We start from the raw sequence: 13,684 nt of genomic DNA on the forward strand, positions 1-13,684 counted from the left end.
TGAACAGATTTGCACAACACTTGATTAAGAAGTAGGGGAGAAATTAAAAGACGCTCTCTGCTTGTCCTGAAGGGGCATCCTACCTAGTTAGTGGTTAGAATAAAAACTGTATACAATTTAATATAAGACAAAACTTCTAGTGAACAACTAACACGTCTGTCCCCTGCTGCAACACCAGCAGGTTCTGATTGGGAGGCAGAGGGCATAAAAATCACACCCGGTGCCTCCAGAATCTTCCAGCTTAAAGCAGTATTTCCTAAGTTTCAAAGCACTCCTTTTGCTCCTAGGTAAGAGTCCCACAGGGGTCTGACTGTTCAGAGACCATGTTTACATACATTTTGACTCTTCTGGCAGCCATGGCTGTTTCTCACCAAACAAGAACAGGTTGTTTTTTAAAAAAATGTCGACTACAATGCTATATTCCCTTAGGGTAATATGTTGGGTAATATTTACATCTCCAAATATCAGGTCACAATCCCTATTATATGTTGAAGTTAGAATGATAAGTTATCATATGCTTTGCATATCAGAGCTGGTATCACCTTTCCCATAGGGAATGCTGCCTGAAATTATCATATTCCCAAAGGTAAAATGCATATTTTCTCCAAAATGCATTTTTAAAAATGACAACATTGTAATGCATTTACTCATTAAAAAAAAAAAAAGAAAAAAGAAAACATTAACACAGACAAAGATTCTACACTAGCTCAGAAATAATGGACTTACAACTGGCAAGGTAAAATTAGCCATCCACCCTGTTAAAGATACAGAGGGGTCTTTGCTAGTGTTTACATTAAAATAACTTTCTAAGTTATAATTTGGGGGATAAAACATAAAGCTGATTTTTAATGACTTTTTTTTTTTTTGTTAACTCTGACAAGTACGTATCTGCTCTAATTCAGTATCAGTCAGCTAAAAGGTAAAAGGTAAAACTCACTTTAAATGAAGTGCTCCAGTGAAACTCAAGTTTGAACAATCGCCAAATCAACAGGGGAAGATGCTACTATGGTCTCTGACGGTGCATGCCACACCAGTGACTTAGGTTGAGTTATTATTAACTAGAAGAAAGAACTAAAAAAACCCAAAAAGCAACTGCTGGTAAGGATTCCATTTTAATCCTCTTTAATACTGTTTAGAAATTCTTTACCAGGGAGGAGACGTGGGCAAGGCTTGGGGCAGGAAAGGCATGCTCTCCACCGGCCTCATGGCTATATTTAATGGGCCAGCTAACGTCATGGGCGTCGGGAGGTTCATGGGGGACGTTATGGTGACGGGATGCGCTATGTTCACTGGAGCGGTTACCGGGGTGGGTAAATTGACCGGTGTGGTGAGCGTTAATGGAGATGTCATGGATAATGGACTGGTTATAGTTACAGGATGCCCTAAGTTCATCGGACTGGATATATTAACTGCACTTGATACATTTACTGGACTTCTCATGCTCATTGCAGCTGCCACTGTGACTGGGTTTGTGATAGTCCCAGAAGCCACAGAGGACGTTATATTGAATGGAGTAGTAAGAGTCACAGGCGTAGTAGCAGCAGTGGAGGTTTGGCACAAGTTAGCAGCTTCTAAAAATGAGACATAAAAAGACAAAAAGTTTTTAACACATAAAAAACCATGGACAAGATTTAAAAAGAAAAAAACAATAAAAACAAACAAGAACAGGTACAAATTTTGGAATAATTTTCTTTAGGAATTATTAGTAAGTTAAAACTGTTAACATTCTATAGCCTACAAGAAATACTCTTGCAATACTCTCATGCAATTCATTCGAGTTATTTTTTTTTTCCTGGGAAGTCAAGCAAAGTTGTCTATTACAAAGAGGATTTTGTTGTTCATAAAAACAGTATGGTACAATCAAAAACACCCTCCCAAGAGGAACATTATAAATAGAGGAGAGAGTGTACATACCGAAGGGTACGTACTCTATAGCCTTCTCAAAGGTGAATTGACATTCTGTGAAGGTTTTAAAAAGTCATTATTAGGGACTGATAAGCAAAGCTCGTTTCAATATTTACACCTGCTTATTTCAGTCTTACTTATTTCCACCAAACAGTTCCAGCGATCACAACGTGTCTACCCGAGCACCGCCCCAGCCCCCAGCAGCTCCTCAGCCTTTCCATTAACTACAGCTCCACACCGAGGTCGCTTTTGGGTCTTGTTTTTTACTTTGCTTTGCAGCAAGCAGGAATTAAGCGCGGGACAAGGAGGCTCTGGCAGGGGCTGGCGCCGCGGAGAGGGCCCCGGCGTCCGGCGAGGGTCCGCTCGGCGTCGGCACCGCCGGCCGGCCAGCCGCGCTGCCAGGCCCCGCGGGGGCAGCAAGGGCGGGTTAACTTTGAAAGCAACATTAGCCCCATGCAAGGGTTACTGTTGGTTCTTCAAAGTCCACATCTAGGAGGGGTGGAGGGGAAGGGAAAGAGTGAAAAAAAAAAAAAAGAAAAAACTGTGAAAATAAATAATACCGGACTTAAAAAAAACCCGCACGGTGTGGTAAAGCCAACGCAACGAGTGGCACTAGTGGGGGGACCAGCACAAAAAGAGGAACAAAACTGACTGCTCCAGCCTCGGCGTCCAAGCAAAGTAATGCACAAGGAGCCACCCCAGCCGCCCCCTCCGCGCGAGCTGCCCGGAGCCGGGACCCCCTTCCCAGCCGCTCCCTCCAAAACCACCGCTCCGTCCCAGGGGATCCCGCGACGGCAACGCGAGAGGCGGCCGGGGGGAGCGAGGCGCAGGAAAGAGCACGTAGAAAAAACCAACTGCTGCCATTTTTAGGGACTTCCTAAATCTGACACCCCTTTGCTTCACCCATTTAGTGCTCTCATTATATTTAATGTTTATGCTAGCATTACTAATGTCTAATGGCAGAATTCAATCAATTGGAATAATAATCAAGGAGAAAGGAGCAAGCAGCTTAGTGCACAAACGAGACCTAGAGAAGAATGAAGAAACTAAAAGGAAATTTGGGGGTGGGGGGAAGAGAAGAGTTGAGAACATTTATTAATCAGATACTGAGCCAGTGAAAAACAGCAAGTGGTCACTAAGAATTTGTTCTAAAACATGTAATCCACACGAGTCACATGGCAGGTATTAGAAATCAAAGTGCTGTGAAAAGAATAAGCAAGCAGCAACAGATTTGCAACTGCTACACTTCAGCACAAGTCACTAAATCAAAGCAATCTACTCCTTCCAAAACTAGCACAGTGAATAACAAAATGAAGCTATTCAACCCCAGTTACAGTAGGATAGGTAAATGCAAGCTGGGAACTGGCAATAAGGAAAAGCACTACCATGTATTAGTTATTTTTGTAACGAGAAAAGAGATGGAAGAGTAAGTTCTGTGAGGTCCAGAAAACTTTATGCAAATACAGCTAAGTGAAGGATAATATGAATGGAAAAATGGGACAGAAGAGATAGAAGGGACACAAAAACCATTCACATGAACCCTGATGTTGAACCCTGATGATGAACCCTTATGTGTGCATGCATATAAATGTATACGTGTGTTTATATATACATAAAGCATAAACATATATAATACACATGCACACAAGCTAACAACAGGTACACATGCATAAACACAGCTAAAAACCACATGCAAGTCCAAAACACACTCTTGCCTTGGAGCAGACACAAACATCCTTTTATAATTGATGACTGCTACGTACACATTCAAGCACAGACACCAATGGGAAGTAAACAATAAGGAGTTCATTTACAGCAGCTTAATTCTGGTTATTTATCCCCCTGCTAGCTTTTAGCTATTACTTCTACACATGAGAATTAAAATTTCACATAACACAATTCTTTTTCTGGTCTCTTCAGCTCCCTATGTAACTTTGTAAGCTCTATTATCTTGTAAAACCAGGACTGTAAATAATGTTTCATTTTACCTTTCTTCCTTGCTTTGACGGCCTCTTCCCATAATCTCAGGGTCTCTACCTGCTTTCCAGGCCAACTTGTTACGTGTTGCTGCTGCTGCTGCTGCTGTTGCTGTTGCTGCTGCTGTTGCTGTTGTTGCTGCTGCTGTTGCTGTTGTTGCTGCTGCTGCTGTTGCTGCTGCTGCTGTTGCTGTTGCTGCTGCTGCTGCTGCTTCTGATTGCTGGTCTCTTCACTCATGCACGCTATGCCAATTAAGTAAGAACACAAATTCACCTTGCAAAGTTACTCTCTTTTCTACTGAGATGACAAAGATGACTTGCAGGATTCCAAGAGTGAAAATCACAGAAGTGTTTAAAAACATAAAATCAATTCTGCTTTTTTTTTTTTTTTTTAACTACCTTCCCAAGATCTAAAAAATAAGGTGTCAAGTCAGGAACACGTGGTTTCTCTACCAAAAAACAAAACAAAACTCATTTCTAATAGTTTACTTTGCTTGTACTTTAGGAAGACTGATAGGAAAGGTTGCAAGGACTCTCTAGAACACAAGACAGTCAGCCAGCTGCAGTTTTTCTAAAGCTCAGTTCCAGTTTGTCAAAAGACCCCCTCGGTTGTCATTGCAAGTTTGACGATGTTTTCGGTTCACGTTTCTATCACAGAACAGCATGTTACTTCTCTCTGGCCGCACTTCAGCTCATCGTTTTCACCTCTACCAACTGCTGTGATGCCTCACAGGCACTGCTTAGCACCACCAAACTGACAGACCTGTAAACCTATCCTTTGAAAAAGATCTCTCACAAAAATTTCGTACTAAGTTCAACTACCAGGCATTTCAGACATTCACAGTACCTTCAAACCATCCAGGAGTAACATGAGCTGAAAAGATCCTGTAAATTAATGTTTTAAAAGACTTCAAGGACACAATTTCTAAAGACATTCATTTTTTTTTTCCCGTTTGATTTCCCTGAATACCCCATCGTACATCACTAACGAGGTCTGTTAAAGTTACAGGTATTTTAAGGGGGAATTCAGGGAGTTTAATACTAGAAGGAACTACTACAAACATCTCACCTGAAGTCCTGCGTAGCACAAGTCAAATACCATTAATAACCAAAGCATATCAGGGCTGGGTTTAGGGGCTGTTCTTGTCAGCTACTGCCAGAGAAATCAGAGCCCCAGAGCCAAAACTCAGAAAACGCTCAGAAATCTTTCCTTTGACTTTGATGAGTTTTGGGGTTTGGCTTCAAATCTGACTTGGCAGATATAAGAAGTTCTCAAATATTCTAAAATCTACTGAATTACTTGTTAGACTTCTAAATTCACGGTTCAAGAAGTACTATTGTACTTAGAAGCTGAGAAAACTCTTTTAAGTTCTTAAGAGATCGGTTAATATTGCACATATTGCAGGGCATTCCTCTACAAGAAATAGCACAGTCTGGTACCAAACCAATTCCGCATACGCCAATTTCTTGAGCTAAAGATCCTGTTTTCAAATATTTAATTTTAATAGGTGTGAATACCCAAAGTGATGGCTGTTTTTTTTTCATTTTAAAGTAATCACAGGCAACTCTCTTTGCAAACTTTTGCAAACACATAGTTATTAGAAATGTTTTTAAAACGTCCACCTACTTTTATTGATGCCTTGTTTACAGGTATTACAGTTGATACTTTGGCTCTGCCCGTGTGTCTTTAAGTGGCTGGTGATATATGCTGCACTCAGAAGTTTACCACAGATATTACACGATACCTTTCCTTCATGGCGCACCATGTGTGTCCGCAGTCTGTCTTTGGTGGCAAAGGCAGCAGTGCACGTCTACATGAAGGACAACAGGGATTTTTAAAGACAGTATTAGAGTAAGATTTGCATTACCATTTAGGCTATTTTACCTGTATCTATTCACACCACTGGTATCGCAAGCCCACTGAAAGCTTGAAGTTTTACTTACAGAAGAAAACAACATTCAGCTGCCGCGCAGAGACTGAAAATTATCTAGCTGCTTAATGGGAGCAATCTTCTGACACCAGCAGGTCAAACTCACACTTTACCCTACCTGAGCCTTCTTAAAATAGAAGATTGCCTTATGTACCAAAGCAAGAGGTTGCTTATAAACAAATACCTGGAACAGGTAAAGGCAGTATCTGATATACTTTTACTGCACAAATCTGAACTTGATATTTTGCACTGCTCAGTTACGTTTCCATCCAAATCAGAAGAAGGAAGCAAAACCTTCTATGACTACTCTTTTTACTCAAAACATGTACTTAATACGGTGAGTCACTAAAACACAGGTTGGAACAAGCATGGATACTCCCAGCGAAACAGTTAATTGTTCGAGCAGTCAAATTATCTCTCTTATAAACCATCAGCTTATGACATCTTGCTTTCGATTTACAGCAAAACAAGGGATCTAGAATCACCTATTCTAATCCTCCTTTTTTTCAACTTTTTTCCTAACTTCTATTAGATACAATATTGATTTATATCGATTTCTAAACATTGGGAAAACCCAAGACACGTGTTACTCCTGCAGTTTACTAGGCTGAGGACATTCTTGTGATCCTACTACTAAGCTAAGTGTATGTTAAAACAGTGTACCTACATTGATCTCCAAAAAGGTAACCCCTCTAATCTTCCAGAACAGTCACCACAGCACCCTCTTAATTCTGGGAAGATCATTCACCAGATACTTTCTAACTACAAAATCTCGTGTGTTCTTATTAAATTATTTGAACCTTACTTGGCATTTGAAGGGTCTCTCTGTTGAGTGAACGTGTTTAACATGACAGCTTAAATGATCAGGCCTGCAAAAGAAGATGGGAACAGAGAAGAAAACGCATCCTGTTACAAATGTGCAGTAGTGACACCCTGGCTAACAGTGCTACCCACTGAAGACCCTTTGAAGCCCACAGCACACCGCGCGGCAGGAATAAGCACGTCCCCTTTACCTACAAAGTGGCTTTCGGCTAGAATAACATAACGTAGTTACACTGAGAGCCAACTTGCAGATTAAAACTTAACCATGCTCTTCTTACACCCGTGAATCGGTACCTTTGCTTGTACCGTGTGTGAAAGGGTGACAACGAAGGCTGCAGCGGTTGGAGCTCTCGGTCCCCGGCACGGACGCAGACCCGGCCAGCAGCACCGCGAGCTTCCCCGCGCGCTCTGGCGGGCTCGGCCGCGGGGAGGGACAAGGGGGCAGCTCGCCTGCCATGCCCGCTCGGTCACCGACCTTTCCAAAGGCTGGGAAAGGGGCTCCCTTATCACCACCAGTGACACAGGCACGTGTCCTGCAGGACCTGCATGAGGTCCTGAAATCATTTCAAAACACTGACATGAAACAGGGACCGCTTTCGGTCACTGCCAAACTGGCTCGGATTGAGACCCACACCCTAGAGGTAAACAAGGCTCTTTATCCCCTCACCAATCTTCTAAGGTGTCTCCTCCTCCTAGCCCCTCGCTACGATAGCTTAACCCTTCTTGGTTATGAAAAGCCAATACTTGAGCTCGCCTGGGATTTTCTACATGGTACCTCGAGAAGCCTTTTCCACAAACACCACAGGTGTATGGTTTCGTGATGCCACCTTCATGAGACCTCACGTGGTAGGTCATGCGATCCTTCCTCTTGAAGCGCTGATTGCAAATGGGACATTCAAAGGGTTTTTCGTCCGAGTGGGACAGCTTGTGCCGGTTGAGGTGATACACATCCCTGAAGGCCTTTCCACACATCTCACAAGCGTGGTTCTTCTTAACGGGCTTGCTGGGCTTCTTCACGGTCTGAGTCACTGCCATAGCCGTCGCACCAGCACTGCTGCTGGGGTTGGTGGCAGAGGAAGACGTAGTGACTGTGGACAGGATGCCTGCGATAGTCGAAACCAAGGAGCTTCGGCTGTTGTCACCAGCGATGGTCGAAATAAGGGGCACCATTGTGGTGGGAGTTTTCTTTGGCCGTGACACTAACTTTATCCCTGTGTGGCAGGACTCGTGACGCCTCAAATGGTAGCTGTCCCTGAAAGCTTTGCTGCAGTAAGTGCACACAAAGGAGGTTTTAGGTTTTTCCTTTTTAATCCCAACAATAGCATCCTTTAATGTTTCTTGTGCAGGCTGAGGTTTCTGCGTTATTGGTAAGGGCAGAATCGGCTTCTGATCGGGTGGCTCAACAGCAGAGCTCAGGAGAGGCAACAAACTGTTCTGTGCTGCCTGCTGTTGGTGATGTGAGGCTTCATGTGCCTAAAACCAAACATTCACACTTAAATTCTATTGATGGGTGCTCACTTTGACGCGGTGAGAACATTTACAAACTACCAAAAGCAAATTCTAGACCAAAAGCCATTGAAGGAACAAGGGGAAAGGGTTACATAATTTTATTCTTGGGCAGGATAAGCCACTCACACGGTAAACGCATTCTCTGTGCAGATTCTGCGGTGAATAAGTGTAGGAAGGCAAACATCATAACAATCAAATAATTAAGTTTCCGGAGGGCAACATTTCTTAAGGAAAACAACTAGGTGCTTGTCAGATCTCCTGCTAACATATCGTTTGATCTTTACATAACAGATACTTGCTTTGCATCATATCAGATACCACATTCGGACTATCTTTGGAGCTTATGAATGTACTGATGGGAACACCAAACAGTGCTCTGCCTTTAAAATTAAGCCGAGTTTAGCGCATGCAGAGAATTAAACTGCAGCTGCAGAGAGCCGGGATGTGATAAGCCATCTTATTCAAACAAGGTGTTCGCACCAGCACGGCAGCACTGAACCCACACCGAAGCGACTCGGATCAAGGGCCGTTTAAGCCAGCGTTCTATATTTAGCGGGCTCCCGGGCACTTACAGAGCCAGCGCTGGGTTCCTCGCACCTGGAAACTAACAGGAATGAAGACACGTTCCTTGTCTCTTCATTGGAACTATTTTGCAATGGGAAGCTACTCAATAAGCCCTGGTAGACATCTAGAAACCCAGGAGAACACAGTGCCAAAGAGAAAGGGGACGGGGTGGGGGTGGAAAATAAAGACCTCAAAGCTGCTTTAAAGCAACAAATGGAGCTACAAACACGGAGCTACAGAGCAGGGGCAGCAGCTACGGGAGAGGAGCAGGCGCAGCCCGGGCAGCACAGCTCGAGCCCTGCAGCCAGGGCAGCCTCCGCCGCGCCGCGCTGCTCCCCGCTTACGCACACGCATTAAACGTGTTATGAAAACTCATCCCGTTAGACCGGGACACAAGCCTAGCAGATACAAATTTAAAGTGGTTTAGAAAGCGCACAGACCAATTCAGTCTAATGGAGCATTAAAATAAATCACCAGCACCTTAAGCCAGTTTAAGCACATCTGTAGGCAAGATGTGCCTCAGTCTCATCAGACCAGTTTTAAATTGGTCTAGTGACTAACGCAGCAACACCAGGTCTGAAGCTGAGTTTGGGGAACCCTGCATTCACATTAAACCAATATTACAGCCTTCCAGGATTTCTCCTCTATGTTTTCCTTCACAAAATAACATGTGCTTCCTTTCAGCACTTGAGGTTGTGAAAGCTGAATAAATCATTGGGTGTTGCTGTGTGCAACCTGCCGCATGTCTACTTTTATTTTGGTGGGGAAAAGGACAGTTCTCTCACGCACGCTCTAATATCCTTTCTGTGTTAACTGTGTGAACCCCTTCCGAGAGGTCAGTACCGGGCACACGGGGGACTTTCCCACTCACTCTGCCTCTACGTACGCAGAGAGCGAGCAGCGGTGACTGCAGCGCACCCAGGCCACGGCTCGGGGCAGCGGGGCAGCTCTGCCTCCACTCGAGGTGGCTGCGTTCCCGCTTCGTGTACAAACCCTGCATCGTTGGGCTGCTCGCTGGTCAGGAGCGCAACGCTGCTCCTTGGACGCGAGCCACAGGGGAACGCACAGGCCAACCCCCCCGGCCAGGGAAACGTGCTCCTCCGCGCTCCAGGACTCGCTGGCAGGACGAGTGCACGGGAGAAAGCCGGGATTAAGCGTGCTAAAGCGCAGCAGAACTCGCGTGACCCACTAAGAACCAGCACCTTGTCCGGCCGCAGCCACCCCTGCATCCCATCGACGCAGGATGCTTTGGAGGCAGCCCCGCTGGGACTAGGCACGGCGGGGACCTACACACACCCTAAGGGGCTACTCTGCACAACTGAGCGCTGAAGAGTCACATGCAGAACTACCTGGATCCTAAACTCCTGAAGCGGTGGGGCACACAGTTCATCTTTTCCATCACCTTTTTGCCTGACTTAAGTGACAGTTGTGAATTTTCAACCATTTATTTTCCATATTAAAAAAAAATGATTGTGACAGCTACATTGCATAAAGAGAACAAAATATATACATACACATTGAAAGCACAGTATTAAGTTATGTACTTAAAATACAATTTTAATTAAAAAAATGAAAATGTTTTACAGCCAACTTTAAATAAGCATTGAACAATGTTGTTAAGTGGCATCAGAAGACACTTAGAGCACCTAAGGATAGCTCAAGATATACAATTTCAAAGGCAGAGCTAGCAGATCGGATAATAGGGAGCCCAAATCTTTTGGACAGGGTTCAAACTTATGCAGTTTATGGATACTTTTAAGCCTTAAAGAATCACTAGCACTTCAAGGTAACAATGCACTATTCCTATTGAACTAATACAGATGTTGAACATAAAACAATGTATATTCATAAGGCTACATGTTACGAAGCCAGTGCTTATATAAGTGTGCTTATCTGGGTCCCCAGATATCCAGTGTTCCTAGCGGCGCTGTCTTTCTAAGAAGCCCTTTCCGCAGGGAGCGGTATCCCGGCCGTGCCGAGGGCTGCTCGCGCCGGAGCGTTCGGCAGAGCCCCGCGCGGGGCTGCGGCGGCAGGGACGGCAGCGCCCGCTGCACCGCGCGCCCCGCACGGCGCTCCCGCTCCGGCACACCGCGCTGCTGCCCCGACCCAGCAGCAACGGCACGGCAACATTCCTGTGGTACTGGGATCGCCCAGGACAGGCTCCCATGGAAAACACCCTCACTCTACCACAAAAACTTTCCTTCTAGGGGGATAGTAAGGAAAGCAAGAACTAATTCATGACCCAGAGTGGTAGGAGGTGGCACTGTGAACTTCCAGTGCCAGAGGCTAGAAGATTTTAGCGCTCGAGCCTTAATGTGAAAGCAACAAATTAGCATGAGTCATATCTTGAACACTCCATCTGATGGATGATTTCTCCTAACGTTAACAGATACAACTTTCACTCTCCCAGCAGATAGTAAAAGCGGTTTTCAAAACATGCATTTCAGGGCACTAATATAATCCAAACAAGAACTGCTTTCTCGATAAGAGTATTATTTAGGAAGAGATACAATTCATCAAAATATCACCTAAGCACAATCAAGTAACTTTATTCAGGAAGAGCAACGGACAGTTATTGCACATATCTAATTGCTGTTGAGACTAATCTTAAGACATTAAATCCTTTTCTGAAAGCATTTATCTAAAAATTACGATTTTACACACTGAGGATTAAACTTTCCCTTAGAAAAAAAAACTGTTACAGCTGAAAAACACATGAAGTAAAACACCACCCCCAGAAAGAATTACTGTGCGTATGCAATCACTTGCACTTGTTATTTAACTCTTACTGGTGTTTAAGGTCTTTAAAACCCACTCTGCTATTAGCTTTTAAATAATCTCTTGGGTTTTGGTTTAGACTTCGTTGATGGGGACAGAAGGAAGAAAAACTAAGCTAAGTTAACATCAAAAAAATCTGAATAATGCTTTCTGCTGGGTGCACGAGGATGCTCATACCCTAAACCATGGGATTTAACAAAATGACTCAAGAAACAATATTCCGCTTTCATTACGTGGTCTTAAAGTTTTATTATATGGAAAAAAAAAATCTGAGGAAAATTTCCAAGGCACGGTTTTATAAAGATGCTTTGAAGTTGCACGTAACTAAATATGTTAGGAAAGAGAACTGCTGGCTCCATAATTAAAAGCAGCAAAACCTACTACTAAACTGAAGCAAAGTGGGACAAGACTATTTCAAAATGCAGCATCCTTTTAAAAAGTTAAGTAAAAAACAGCAGTGAGAAGCTGAAAACACACTTGGAAGTATTGCTTGGCATTTGTTGTAAAGGCTGCTAGAATGAAGTATTTGCAGCCCAATAACCATTTTTTCCCCAAAATATTCAACACGAGCGTGCAGAAATGAGCCAAAACAACCCCAGTTTGGAAGGAGGTGGCCCTAAAGCAGAGAGATGAACTTCTTGGGGTAAACTTTCCCGAGGTGCGAATCACAACTGCCCACTAGAGCGGGAATCGCTTACGAGTCCGGAGCCAACCCCCGTGTCCTCATGGGCATTAAATCATGAAACTACACAAAATTCGGGCTCCCTACGGCCAGGACGGGGTGGGAGAGGGCGATTTTGGGGCTGTTTGGGCGCGCGGGGCCCCGGCTCGGGCCGCGGCCGCTCTCGGCGGGGACATTCCCTGCGTGTTTTCGGAGCAGAGCACCCCAGCCCGTGACTCATCCCTCCGCACTTGCCAGGGAATAATTTTTCCTCTATAAAGAAGCGGTGCGCGCTCCTTGCGGGTTTATTCATTCAGCTCGGGCTTTCAAAACTCATGTCGCGGGCTGCGTTTTTTGTTTTTAATTCCAACTAGGGCAGTGAGTAAGCAAGTGTCCGCAGCTGGGAATTTGCAAAGAGGATTCTTTTACCTTGACAAAGGTGATGTGCACACTTTCCTCCCACTTTTTATTTTTTAAATGCTGCCTCAATTTCACATTTTAATGCTTTCAAGCTCAAAAAGAGCAGAAGGCATCAGAAAACAACCCGACAAGAAGAAGATCCGGGTTTCAGTTTACGAAAACAAGAGGAGCTTTTTTTTTTTTTTTTTCTCTGCACGCTGGATTTTCTGCGGAATTACATAAACAGCCGTATTTTTAAGTAAGCCTTTTGCAGACAGAAAAAAAAAGAAGGAAAAAAGAAAAAAAAATAAAGCAGGGAGAAAAAAAAAGCAGTGACTCAGTTTGCAGAGGGAGGGAAGCAAGGAGAAGCGCCCGGTCCAGGCGCCGCATTCCTCCCTAATATCGCTTGCGTTGATCCGCTCTTCATACGCGCGCACATCAAAAAGAAAAAAAAAAGGAAAAAAACGAGGGAAAAAACGAAAAGAGAAAAAAAAAAAAAGGACTAAAGCGCCGTGCGAGCAGCCCTGTCCTATTTTAAAAGAAAACAGGCTGGCTCGTCACTCAGCCCCTGAGTCAGGCTGTTTAAAGAGGGATTAATTTATTCTCCCAGACACCGTGTTTGTTCCAGCGGGTTTTGTTAGCGGGTGACGGAGGCTTTTTTTTTTTTTTCTTTCTTTCTTTTTGGCGGGGGGGAAAAAAACAGGAGCTTAAAAAAAATAAAATCACTTTTTTAAGGAGGGAGGGAAAAAAAAGTAAAATAAAAATAAATAAATAGAACTGTTGAAGAATGAAAGTGAATTTTTCCCCCTCTTTTTCGCTGCGGGGGGGAGGAGAAAGGAGCGGGGCACGGCGAGGGCCGGCCCGGTTCGGCGCGGGGCCGCTCGGTGCCGCTCGGTGCGGCGGGAGGCGGGCGGGAGGCCGGGCGGCGGCGCTGAGTGACAGCGCGGGGCCTAGCGGGGCGCCCGGCGGCGCGGGGCGGGCGGGCGGGCGGGGGGGCGCGGGCCGCGGCCTCACCTGAAAGAGGAACGCGGTCCAGTTGGCCTCCATGGCGGCGCGGCGGGCGGCGGCGGCCCCGCGCCGCCCTCCTGCTGCGGCTGCTGCTCGCGGCGCCGGGCGCCAGCTACATGGAGCCGACAACA

At 44.9% G+C, this 13,684-nt stretch overlaps 1 protein-coding gene across 4 annotated transcripts; it reads right to left on the reverse strand.

Moving 5' to 3' along the window:
• Positions 1-6: 6 nt before the first annotated feature.
• On the reverse strand, positions 7-13,673 carry VEZF1 (vascular endothelial zinc finger 1). Of its 4 annotated transcripts, none has more exons than XM_088535728.1 (7): positions 13,560-13,673; positions 7,410-8,107; positions 6,618-6,681; positions 5,509-5,692; positions 3,894-4,124; positions 1,915-1,959; positions 7-1,571 (listed from the first exon to the last, which is right to left on the reverse strand). In XM_088535728.1, exons 1-7 carry the CDS (start codon positions 13,590-13,592, stop codon positions 1,144-1,146), a joined length of 1,683 nt encoding a protein of 560 aa, XP_088391854.1. In that variant the 5' UTR covers positions 13,593-13,673; the 3' UTR covers positions 7-1,143. The 4 variants fall into 4 exon arrangements, with proteins under 4 accessions (XP_088391854.1, XP_088391838.1, XP_088391861.1 ...); XM_088535712.1 differs by having other exon boundaries at positions 7,302-8,107; XM_088535735.1 differs by lacking the exon at positions 1,915-1,959.
• Between the last annotated feature and the right edge of the window lie 11 nt (positions 13,674-13,684).

The sequence above is a fragment of the Tinamus guttatus genome, unplaced genomic scaffold (genome assembly GCF_059628265.1).
Source record: "Tinamus guttatus ecotype Peru unplaced genomic scaffold, ASM5962826v1 Tinamus_guttatus_pri_ptg000043l, whole genome shotgun sequence".
In the NCBI taxonomy this organism is placed as follows: Eukaryota; Metazoa; Chordata; class Aves; order Tinamiformes; family Tinamidae; genus Tinamus; species Tinamus guttatus.